This window comes from Rhamphochromis longiceps, linkage group LG20 (genome assembly GCF_057381845.1).
Source record: "Rhamphochromis longiceps isolate RC_006_pf linkage group LG20, R_longiceps_female_GT1.1, whole genome shotgun sequence".
Lineage (NCBI taxonomy): Eukaryota > Metazoa > Chordata > Actinopteri > Cichliformes > Cichlidae > Rhamphochromis > Rhamphochromis longiceps.
The window spans coordinates 26,982,045-26,994,482 of NC_140576.1; the positions used below are offsets into that span (position 1 = coordinate 26,982,045).

The following is a 12,438-nucleotide window of genomic DNA, read 5'->3' on the forward strand; positions in this document are numbered from 1 at the left end:
CTTTGACTCCTCCTACAATAGGCACGACGTTACGGCGAGCAGTGGAAGCACTTTTGTGAATAATAATTGAGGTGGGTGTTACCTCGGAGAGTCATAGTTGTTACGTGTCTGTGGAGTTTAGTCATAGGAGTGAACCAGAAGAGATGCTTAGATAACTTAGTTCTGCTATTACAACAGCAGGGAGAGGAAGAAGGAGGGAGGAATGACTGCTAAGTTTTTCTTTAGCTAGCCTGAGCTACTACTACATGTACGGCAGTTTTTTTCTCTCAGTTACCTCATTTGCTGCTGCTGATCTGCTGTGTTTTGCTTCTCCCCGATGACTTCCTTTATCTCAGCCTGGATTTGGAGTGAAAGGTTTTGGCTTCCTGAAAATGTCACTTGGGCGGACTTGGAGCATCCACCACCTGGCGTGGAGTACCCCAGACTCTGGAACATGCTGTATGCCTTCCCTCTGGCTGCCGTAGTTTACTTTCTGAGACTGCTGTTTGAAAGGTAAAATAGATTTTTGTGTGTCTGTGTAGCGCTAGTTTGTTCTGCACCGGTATGATTGGGCTTCGAGAACTTTTACTTACAAAGAAAAGATTACACCAAACGGCACCATACAAATGTTGCTACATGAACTTTAATATATGAGTCACTCTCTCTGGAGACTAGCAACTCTCTGTGGACCTACTATGTTAACAAAAATCCTGTCACGTGGCTTTTCTTGTGACAGATAATTATAGATCTCTTTTTTTTTAACAAGAATACGTAAGAATGCAAGAATTTTTATTGGCTTCTGTGGCAGTTTTATATTTTACTGTGTTTGCATTGTTGTGAGGTGATGACACTGCTGATGAGAAACAGAAACAAGTTTTTTTTTTGTTTTGTTTTTTTGGAGGGAGGGGGATGCAGATCATACATTCTTTCTGATTTGCTCACTAGCTCTTTCACTTCCTGTTTTCCTGTTTGAATAAAATGTCTAGCGATGGACACTATTCTGTACCAATATTATGCCAATAAACAGTGGTTCTCTTCAGTAGCTCTGTGATTCTGAGTCACTACTTCCAGTCCTGATCCAGGCAGTCAAAACAGATACGCCTTTCCAACCAAATCACTCCTCGTACTGGTTCCTAATCTAGATCTGGTTTATTGCTTTTGCATAACAAAGCTGAAGAGCTGGAGCTGGTATGGTACCTTAATATTAATTATACCTTCAATCTCATTCATAGAATGTATATAAAAGATGAAGGTACACACACTGATGCTACTCGTTGCTTCGTGAAGCATTTTTTGACACTTTAGTTTTAGAGTTTTTGTGCGGTGCACTCCGATGAACTTTGCCCGTTTTTCAAAGCACTCATGCACTGGCGTCACTGTTCAGTCCTGGAAGCTGCAGTTTATGGCCCCAATTACATTTGAGCCAGTTAGAGAAGCCTTACATGAGTCACCCTCCTTGACAAACGGGATTTTCAAACTGAGCAAAAAAAACCTGATTTGCTGGCTAACTACAATCTTTCAAGTAACATTTCCGATGAGAGAATCTGGTTAATTAAAGAATCTGTGCAGGTAAGGACGTCTTTACGTAGGAGGTATATTAAAATGACTCCTCTGGCATACTCTGGAATGAGAGAATTACATTTAAGGGAATGGCATTGCACGTTATGTGATTTTTAAACAAGGTTTTCCTCTGTCCAAACCTCACGACTGCACTAAAAGTCATGTTTTTCAGCTTAGTTTTGGTTCATGGAAACTGTCTGAAATTGAGCATTCAGGGACAGCCCTGTCTACTCTGTGCTGCTATTCATTCAGTTTTTTTTTTCTTCTTTTTTCCGTGTTGTGAAAACTGTTCTAGATATGTTGGGTGTTTTTAGGCTGATGTGTGATGAATTTAATAAACACCGGTCAAGTCAACCAGATGATCCCGTGACACAAATTAGCATTTTGGTAGGCAGAGTATCATTCCCATACTCTGCGTCCCATACTCTCACATGACGAACTTTGTTTAGGCTAGGTGCAACATTCCTCAGGATCCCTTCATTTCAGCATTTCCTTGTGTCTCCCCCTATAGCTTCTGTTATGCTTCCTTCGTCTTAAACAAATGTATGCAAGGCGTAACTCTGTGGGCAAACTGTGAAAGCTCCACAGCTCATGTAAATGGTGGAATCTCCTAGCAAATGTTGGATAACCCTCTGTTTTGTTTTGCTTTTCTTGGAGACACTAAACAACTCTCTCTAAGTCTCTCCCTGTGTGAATTTCTCTTCTAATACCATACACTTCTGCTTCCCCACCCTCTTCTTTTTGCCCCTCTGTCTGTGTGTATACAGGCTAGTGGCCAAGCCCTGTGCCCACATACTTCAGATTCAGGCGGGAGTGCCTCGGCAAGCTCAGCCCAATGCTATCCTGGAGAGGCTGTATCAGTCCAAAGCGGTACATAAAGCCCGTGTTTGTTCTGTAGTCTATTACACGTCCCTGTACACACTGCAGCAGCAACATGATGTTATTGCACTGGAACACACCGCCACAGTCATAATGATATGTTCAGTCAATACCTATTGTCATGTGACAGGCATACCTATTGGTTTTGTGGTTTTACAAGGAGTGGAGAGTTATTTTATGTTTGTCCTCTTTAGAGTCCAGATGAAAGGCAACTGGAAGGACTCTCCAAGCAGCTGGACTGGGATGTACGGAAAATACAGAGATGGTTTCGCGTCCGTCGGAACCAGGACAGGCCCAGCACACAGAAAAAGTTCTGTGAGAGCATGTACGTAGGTTTCTACAGGGGTTTCTGCTTTGTAATGTACAAACAATTGAGGGGATTTAACAGCGCTAGCCCATGCACGTGCATATAAGCTCCTGTCATATAAATTGTTTTGAAATGCTGCGCAGGCATCCACGGTCCCCAGAGAATTAATCCAATGTGCCTGTCAGCATCTGCTTGAGGACTTAGCTTAATACTTTGCAGACAGTAGTTGTTCACAAGAATTTTCTAGATGGGTTGCCATAATATTTAGTGAAAATCTCTTAAAAATGTATTTTAACCATCTTGGTGATCACTTTTGATACACTCATCAAGTAAAAATGTAAATAGGCCAAGTATTTTGGTTTTGAAACCTTACAGATGCCAGTCTAAGTGCTACTTAGTAAATGTTAAAATGATCACTGGGAGTGTGCTTATGTATGTAAGTGCCTCCGGTGTATGCTAAATTCGTCTTTCTATTCTTCTCTTTCCTTTCAGGTGGCGTTTCACTTTTTACCTGGCGATTTTTATTTATGGCATCAACCATCTGTGGTCGGTAAGTTTAAAATGTACTTTTTTCCCTCTGCAATACTATTACGGTTCACGGAAGCGGTTCTTATTGTTGGCTCGTAATAGGTGAACCTGCAACAGTATAATGCATGTTTTTGTAATCTGTTTCCTTCAGACATCGTGGATGTGGGATACCAGAGAGTGTTGGCAGAACTACCCTTTTCAGGTTAATATTTTTTTCTGCTTACGCATTATATTTGATTACTTTTATTATAAGGAGACTCTGTTTACTAGAGCTGGGCGATAGAACGATAACGATATGTATCGCGATATAACTTTTACTCGATAGAGAAATTAAGCTATCGCGATAGACCTCGCCGCTCTTGTCCTCTTAAAAAAAAAAAAAAAAAAAAAAAAAAAAAAGGTCAGCCAATCCAAATTAAGCAGCGCAGAGCCGAACCAATCACAGCCGCAGCGTCACGTCGCGTGACTTGTTACGTACAGCACAAGTGCCAAGCCGCACGTGTGTTTGTTTGGGAAACAGCCAGCGGGTAATGGAGCCAGCGCGTAATGGAGGAAATGAGTGTGCCGACTAGAAAAATCAACCGAGCGTGACCGAAGAGAAAACAGATGATGGTTGCAATGCCGGAGAGATTGTCGAACGGAAGAGCCATAGAAGTTCCGTAGTGTGAAGGTATTTCGGCTATTTCAAGTCTGACAAAAACAGAGTAGCGTGCACTGTAAATGTGCCGAAAGCAAGTCACACTGTGCGCCACGTTATTGTTTCGGTGAAATGAATTTCTACAATACTGTTACTGTTAATTCTACTCTGCAGTGTTTAAATGCTTACATATACACACAGTTACTGTCCCTCCACACATACGACTCTGTTCTGCTTCTATGCCCCAGCTTTGTTTACTTTTTCCCACCGAGGCTTCTAGACTTCTGATTGGCCAACATTTCTGCACGGTTAGGAATCTAGCGCCACCTGCTGCTTTGGCATGTTCATAGCAGCGTTTTCCTTCATTTCCCCCTTTATGTGTGGACGGGATTATTTTTTAAAACGAAAACGGAAAATCTCCGTTTTCAAAAATACCCGTGTACGTGTGGACGTAGCCTCAGTCTCTGACTGGAAGCGCTAATTCGTCATTCGGCTTTTGTCAGACTAAAGTAACTGTTAAAACTGTTTGAAAAGCTCAGCTATACAACAAGGAGAGATTGAGAATTTCCTTTTAGTTCTCAGTTTATTTGATATTGACAAAGGTTAGTCAGTTTTGTCTGTTCTTCTGTAAAACAAACTAAGATTTATTTTTAGAATTAATATTTTGTTTCTAAGTGGAATTGACAATTTAGTCTGTTTCGTTTGTTCTATTTTGAAACTTAAACACTTTAGCGGCTGCCTTTTGTGTAGTTTGCAATATTTGCCTTTATTTATCTGAAAAAGTCTCATGTTCCTTAAGTACATCTACCCTGTTGAACTTATTATGGGAAATAAATATTTAAATAAAAACAAGCTGCTGATTATTTCACATTTTACTTGTGAGCAACGGCACATTTAAATCTTACAAATATAGTTATTTGGCTTATATCGTGATAGATATCGTTATCGCCTGAAATGAAAAAAACATATCGTGATATGAAAAAATCTCATATCGCCCAGCTCTACTGTTTACCACCATAATGTTAACAGGTCAGTTGGTATTGCTACATATTTATCAAAGGTGTGTTTCTTTCACTCTCTCCCAAAGCCACTGAGTCCTGAACAGCACAGCTACTATCTTGTAGAGCTGGCTTTTTATTGGTCTCTGATGTTTTCCCAGTTCATAGACATTAAAAGAAAGGTGAGTCCAACAACAACCGGCCTAACTAACTATTAATTGCCTCAATAAATGCACATTGCCTTTTGTATCAAAGCCAAATCCTTTTTTTTTTTTTTTTCTTAAAGGAAGCGTGTAGGATTGTATCTTGATTATGTGCTCTGGCTAAAAGGGCAATAAAGTATACATTCAAAAATAAGTAGATCACATGGAAATTGGCTTGTTTTTCATGTGTTTGGGCAGGCCACCATTTGATCTTGTTTTAAACTGTGTCTACAGATGTAAACGCTTGAACACAACCACAAAGAAAATTACAGCCTATTTCAAATCTGCCTGCAACATTTCAGGGAGCTTCATTTTTCTTCCTGACTGTGGGCCGTTCCATAACCCTCTATTTCTTCTTTGTAAACTACCCATTTGATGCATTTGTGTGCTGAGGATCCTTTTGCCCTGTAAAAGGGCACCTTACAGGTCCACCTCAGCTCGTGGGCATTTCCATTTTCTTTAAGCACAATAGGATGCAGAATTTAAAGAGCAATTAATAACTGCAAAGCTGTAGTACTATAATACTTCCAGTGCCACGCTTTAGATTTGGGATGAGCTTCATATGCTAAAAGCTGTTTTTATTCTGTGCCACTTGTAAAGGATTTTCCTTACAGGTGATTGCTTTATGCCAAATGATTTGGAGCTCTTCCTTTGTCAGACTTGAAGGAATCCAGCCTTTGTAGTGAAAACTTTTTAAGAACGCTTTTTAGATCATGGCATGGTAAGACCGCACACTAAAAGTGAATAATTAAAGAACTCAAGATTCTAGATGTCAAAGGTTTAAATAAGAGGTTTAAATAAGAGATTCCTCCTGTTACCACCTAAGCAGGTTCTAATCAACAAATCTGGAACATGTGTTCCCACTTTATGGATTTAAAGTGGTAAATGTAGTTGTGTGGCATTGCTAAATTTTGAAATTGGTTGCAGTTGCAGGTTAGGGATAACAGTTATATTAGACAAAGGATATTAAAAATGGAGCTGCCAGGGAATAGAAATAGGGAGCGATCACAGAGAAGGCTTATGAATGTAGAGAAGGAGAGGGTTGGTGTGACAGGCGGTACAAAGGAAAGGGCAAGATGGGAAAGGATGAGAGATGATCCACTGTAGTGACTGACAGAAGAAGAAGAAATAATTGGATTAGGCATGGTGCCTCAAAGCAATATGGTTCTGGGCTTGGACCTTGCTAGCCAGTTAGGGCCTTTATGTGTGGAGTTTGCAGGCACAGAGAACACATGCATGGATTTACAATACTGTACGTACACGATTTCCTTCCACTGTCCAAAGACATGCTTGGTTGTATGAATAGCTGGAGTGTGTTAAATAGATGAATGGTTTATTTAATTTGTTTTTGTTCAAAATAAAGTACAAAAATGAGCTACATCAGTGAGGTTGGTATCAGACAAACACAAATTTGTGACAGTCTAAACAAATGTTTTAAGCCTGATAGGGAGTAGGTGGAAGTTTAACATCTATCGTTATGTAAAAACAAACTAAAAATGACAAACTGAACTTTATAGACTCTGCATATATTCTCATTAGCTACAGATGTGTGCACATAACACTAAAAATGGACAATAGTAATGCCTACATGAGCAGAGTGAGAACTCAACAGAAAAGCTAAACAACTTGAATTACAAGCTAATTCATCCTCAGATTCACATAGTGATTTGCTTTTACACCATCGTGTGAACTCATGTTTCACTTCTGATTCTCTGCACTGTTTAAAAGTGGGCCAAATGTTGGCTTTTTGAACCATCAGTTTCATCAAAACTTCAGGTTCAAATACACATGACTGTTCAAATACATGTAACTCTACGCCCTACGCTGCCATTCCAGTATTTTCACTTTGTATGATAAACTGCATTCTTGCGTCCAAGATGGCGCTGGAGTGACGGCAGCCTGGAGTGACGGCAGCCTTTCCAAGTAGCTCTGCAACACCGCACCTTTTTTCTTAACTTTAACTTTTTTAGACTAGGTTTTTCAAAGTTTTTTTCACCTTCCTCTACTTATACCTCTTAGATATAGCGATACAAGATGGATAATGCACTTTTCAAAACTTCTGGAACCAGCTCCTTCATTTATTCGAGAGCGGAGCTGCTGGCACTAAAAACAAAGGGACAGACCGGCATGCGACACAACATCCCGGCCGAGCTAAAGAGGAGCTACAGAGGCTGTAAAGCTGGAGCGAGGAGAGCGGATCACCGGAGGCGATTCAAACCATCAATCCCGACAGTGATCATGGGCAACGTGAACTCGTTACAGAATAAGATTGACGAACTGTGCGCTCTGAACAACCACAGACTATACCGTGAGTGCAGCTTGTTTATCTTCACGGAGACGTGGCTAACCGAGCTAACGCCGCAGGCTAACGTAGACCTATGCGGTTTCACATCTGTGAGAGCCGATAGGGACACGCAGGCCAGCGGAAAAAGCAGAGGTGGGGGACTCATTGTCTACGTTAACAACAGATACTGTAACCCTGGACACGTCTCCGTTAAAGTTTCGGTATGCCGTCCGGACCTGGAGCTGCTAGCTGTTAGCTTGCGGCCATATTATCTACCTCGGGAGTTCAGTCATGTGATCTGTGTGTGTGTTTACATCCCTCCGAGGGCCGACGCAACAGCTGCCTGTGAGAAAATACACACAGTCACAGCAAGACTTCAGACACAAAACCCCGAGGCTTTCATTATTATATCTGGAGACTTTAACCATGCCACACTGGATTCTACTCTGGCTGCTTTTCACCAGTTTGTGAATTGTCCCACAAGGAGCAACAGGACAATTGACCTACTGTATGCTAATGTGAGAGATGCATACAGAGCCACCCCCCTCCCCCCACTAGGGAAGTCAGACCACAACCTGGTTTACCTACAGCCACAATACACACCCCTCGTCCAAAGGCAGCCTGTCACAACGCGCTCCATCCGGAGATGGACCCCAGAAAAGGAGGATGCTCTGAGAGACTGCTATGACACCACAGACTGGGATGTGCTCCTGAGCCCACATGGTGAGGACATAGAGGGGGCGACACACTGTCTTACAGACTACCTCAACTTTTGTGTGGACACAGTCGCCCCTGCTAAGACGGTACGGTGTTATCCTAATAACAAACCGTGGGTAACACAGGAAGTCAAAGCTGTCCTCAACATGAAGAAGAAGGCTTTCAGGAGCAAAGTGAAGGAGGAGATGAAAGCAGCACAGCGGGAGGTGAAACGCTGCCTGAGGGAAGCAAAGGACACCTACAGGAGGAAGGTGGAGCAGAAGTTGGAGAGGAACAATATGAGGGAGGTCTGGAATGGTGTGAAAACCATCACAGGCCACAACACCAAGAAAAGCACAGTGGGGGGGACTGTGGAGAAGGCAAACGAACTCAACAACTTCTTCAACAGGTTTGACCAGCCCACAACCCCCCCACCCTCACCCTCACCTTCACTACAGAGTCCTCTCCCCACTCTCCTGCCTCCCTCGCTTCCCCCCCTTCCTGACACCATGACACCCCCCTCCTCCAATCCCTCTCTCAGCAGCAAGACATCTCCCCCCCTCCCCTCCTCCCAAACATCTCCCAGTGTCACAGTGGATCAGGTCAGGAGGCAACTGAGGAAGCTTCGCCCCAGAAAGGCAGCAGGCCCAGACAAGGTGTGTCCTAGGATGCTTAAGGCGTGTGCTGCTGAACTTGGGGAGCCGCTACAACGAGTCTTCAACCTCAGTCTGCGACTGGGGAGAGTGCCCGCCCTATGGAAGACATCCTGCATCGTCCCGGTCCCCAAAAAGAACCGGCCCAATGAGCTGAATGACTTCCGACCGGTGGCACTGACGTCACATCTTATGAAGACTCTAGAGCGGCTCTTCCTCAACCTCCTCCGACCACAGGTACAACATGCCCAGGACCCACTACAGTTTGCATACAAGGCGGGTGTCGGAGTGGAGGATGCCATCCTGTACCTCCTACACAGAGCCCACTCACACCTGGATGGGGGAAAAGGCACGGTCAGGATCCTGTTTCTTGACTTTTCCAGTGCCTTTAATACCATCCGGCCCTGTATGCTTCAAGAAAAACTGAACAGGATGGAGGTGGACCCCTGCCTGGTGGCTTGGATCTCCGACTACCTCACCGACAGACCACAGTACGTCAGGCTGAAGGACATCACGTCTGACACAGTGGTCAGCAGCACAGGAGCACCACAGGGAACTGTGCTGTCCCCTCTTCTCTTCACCCTGTACACCTCTGACTTCTGCTACAACTCTGAATTATGCCATATTCAGAAGTTTGCAGATGACACGGCCATCATGGGGTGTATCTGGGATGATCAAGAAGAGGAGTACAGAAGTCTGGTGAGGAACTTTGTCGCATGGAGTCACACAAACCACCTGCAACTCAACACCTCAAAGACTAAGGAACTGGTTGTGGACTTCGGGAGGTCCAGAGAAGGTCCACTGCCAGTTCAGATAGAGGGGGAGGAGGTGGAGGTGGTCAACAAGTACAAGTACCTCGGGCTGTGGGTGGAAAATAAACTGGACTGGTCATGCAACACAGAGCACCTGTATAAAAAAGCCCAAAGCCGACTGTACTTCCTCAGGAGGCTGAGGTCTTTTAACATCTGCAGGAAGCTCCTGAGGATGTTTTACCAGTCAGTGGTTGCTGGAGTACTTTTCTATGCTGTGGTGTGCTGGGGGAGCAGCACAGCAAAGAGGGACTCATCCAGGCTGGAGAAACTGATCAGGAGGGCTAGCTCTGTGGTCGGCATGAAGCTGGACACTCTGGTGACAGTGGCAGAGAAAAGGACATTAAAGAAACTGATGGACATTATGAACAATGCTGGGCATCCTCTGCACACGGCCATAAACAATCAGAAGAGTCTGTTCAGTGACAGGTTGCTTCTCCCCAAGACAAGAACTAACAGACTTAAAAACTCCTTCGTCCCACACGCCATCAAACTGTTTAACTCCTCTCTGGAGGGAGAGGGAGGGGAAACAGGAGGACAAAGGAGGGGGGAACAACTAAGCTGTAGTGCCTCTGCACCTCACTGTACAATACCTTGTGCAATACTTTTTGTAAATAGTCAACAGTGCAATAGACTCAATACTTGAAATGTGCAATTCACTTGTATTTTTATTTTTTATTCCTATTTATTCTATTTATCCCCTTTGTATATTTTATTTATATTTGTCTCTATATATATATATATATATATATATATATATATATATATATATATATATATATATATATATATATATATATATAAAAAAATAAATAAATAAACAGTTCTGTAACTAACTTCGGTCGTTGCTGTGCTTTTTTTGGAAGTCGAATTTCCCAGAGGAACCCACCCGAGGGATTAATAAAGTTCTATCTTATCTTATCTTATCAAGTTAATATGCTATTATTTAATGTGCCAGTAACATGAACGTCTTCTCTACCTCATTACCTTTCTTTTGTTACCTACATTTGTTTTTCTGATGGCAGGATTTCGTGATTATGCTTGTCCACCATCTGGCTACCATACTTCTCATCACTTTCTCCTATGGTAACAACATGATAAGAGCTGGCAGTATGGTCATGTGTGTGCATGATGCATCTGACATCTTCCTCGAGGTAAAGTAAATCTTTTAGATGTTAGACATGATCCTGGTAAAGAGGGCTCTTGGCTTAACTCAGCAAGGCTGCCCGTGTAGGTATCCAACATGTATGTAAACACAGCTAGGAACACAGAAGCTGTGATGTGAGATACTTGTACTACCAGTTTTACAGAGAAACAACGCATTGACATTACAGTAACAGTGTGACACTGGTGTATATTACAACAGTGGGTTTTATTCTTATCATTCTTATTGTTGTTATTATTATTATTGTTATTGTTATTATTATTAATCCCTAATGTATTATTTATTCCTAAGGCAGCCAAGATGGCAAACTATGCCAAGTACCAGAGGCTATGTGATGGCCTCTTTGTCTTCTTCAGCATAAGCTTTTTCATCTGTCGACTTGTCATCTTTCCCTTCTGGTGAGGAAAAACAAGAGCTTTCTTCCTTATATTTATTGTAAAACTCTTGTTATCTTCTCACCTGTTTATTACTATTTTCTTAACTGTTATATACAGATACATCTGCTAAAAATCTGCATGTTTTTGTTGTAGGATTATTCACAGTGTTCTGGTTGAGAGCTGGGAGATTGCCGGGCCTTATCGGGCCTGGTGGCTGTTGAATGGGTTGCTGCTGGTCCTGCAGTGCCTTCACATTATCTGGTTCTACCTCATCATGGGCATTGCCATCAAAGCCATTTTCAGGGGAAAGGTTAGTTTTGGGATCGGTTGTGGAAATTGATTTTCACATTTAACCAAGGCAGCTGGGTTTCCCTCCCCTCTTGTATCCTGTCACATTTTGTCAATTTCAGTATATGATACTAAGGCTAAACTGTGCTATTGTTTGTAATACAGCCACATTTAATCTAGCACCAAGATCCCTCAGTATCTCAGTTTTTCTATCATGCTAATCAGATAACATTAGCAATGATGTGACCATGGTAAACATTACTCGCTTAACATCAGCTCAAATTCATTAGGGTACTTATAGTCTCACATTGGAGCTAGCATAAGGTTCAGTTTTTAAGCCATGATTCATAACTAGTAGTTAAACTAATACTTCTTTTACAGGTGGCGAAAGACGATCGCAGTGACGTAGAGAGCAGCTCAGAAGAGGAGATTTGTAGCAGTACAGACCCAAGCCGGAACCAAACCCTCAAGGGAAACAGTCGCACCAGTAACCTTAATGGAGAAGCTCATGACCACTGAGTACCAAAGAGGGGATATTTTATTTCAAGTGTGGCCTTCATTCACCAGCGTGCCTGTGAAACCCACCGTGTCACTGTGACCTTCTGAGAAGAACTGTTGCCCACTCAGAAAAATGTGTTTTTCAAACAGAGGGAGGACCTGAACAGAGGAACTCCAGTTTTGGCATACAGACTTTTATAGTGTGAAGTTTACATCTGCTGTTGCTTACAGGAGTGGACAGCAACGTGTGTTTGTGTGTGTGTGTGTGTGTTCTTAAAGTTACACTAAACAGCACCAAATGGATGACTGCTCACACGGCTACTGCTGCATATGTACATGTCAATAATTTCTATTTTGAAACTTGGTAAAATGTTTGACTAATGAAAGAAGAAATCACGTCATTTGCCTTACTGAGTTAGGCTTTAGAATACAATTCCAAATGCCAAAGATGTCCTGATTCAAAAAAACCAAAGATTTCGTAATAAAACATTTGCATCAAATCCAGTGGTGATTTTCTTTCATTCTTTATACTGTAATGAGTGTAGAACGAAAACTACTGTCTTGACTGTGAAAACTG

The 12,438-nt window shown here is 42.4% G+C and overlaps 1 protein-coding gene across 1 annotated transcript; it reads left to right on the plus strand.

The window, feature by feature from the left end:
• The first annotated feature begins 121 nt into the window (after positions 1 to 121).
• Positions 122 to 12,365, plus strand: LOC146645499 (ceramide synthase 5-like). Its single transcript, XM_085392823.1, has 10 exons — positions 122 to 492; positions 2,307 to 2,409; positions 2,613 to 2,743; positions 3,218 to 3,275; positions 3,405 to 3,455; positions 4,978 to 5,070; positions 10,559 to 10,687; positions 10,990 to 11,096; positions 11,229 to 11,385; positions 11,745 to 12,365. Exons 1-10 carry the CDS (start codon positions 317 to 319, stop codon positions 11,880 to 11,882), a joined length of 1,143 nt encoding a protein of 380 aa, XP_085248949.1. The 5' UTR covers positions 122 to 316; the 3' UTR covers positions 11,883 to 12,365.
• Positions 12,366 to 12,438: the final 73 nt, after the last annotated feature.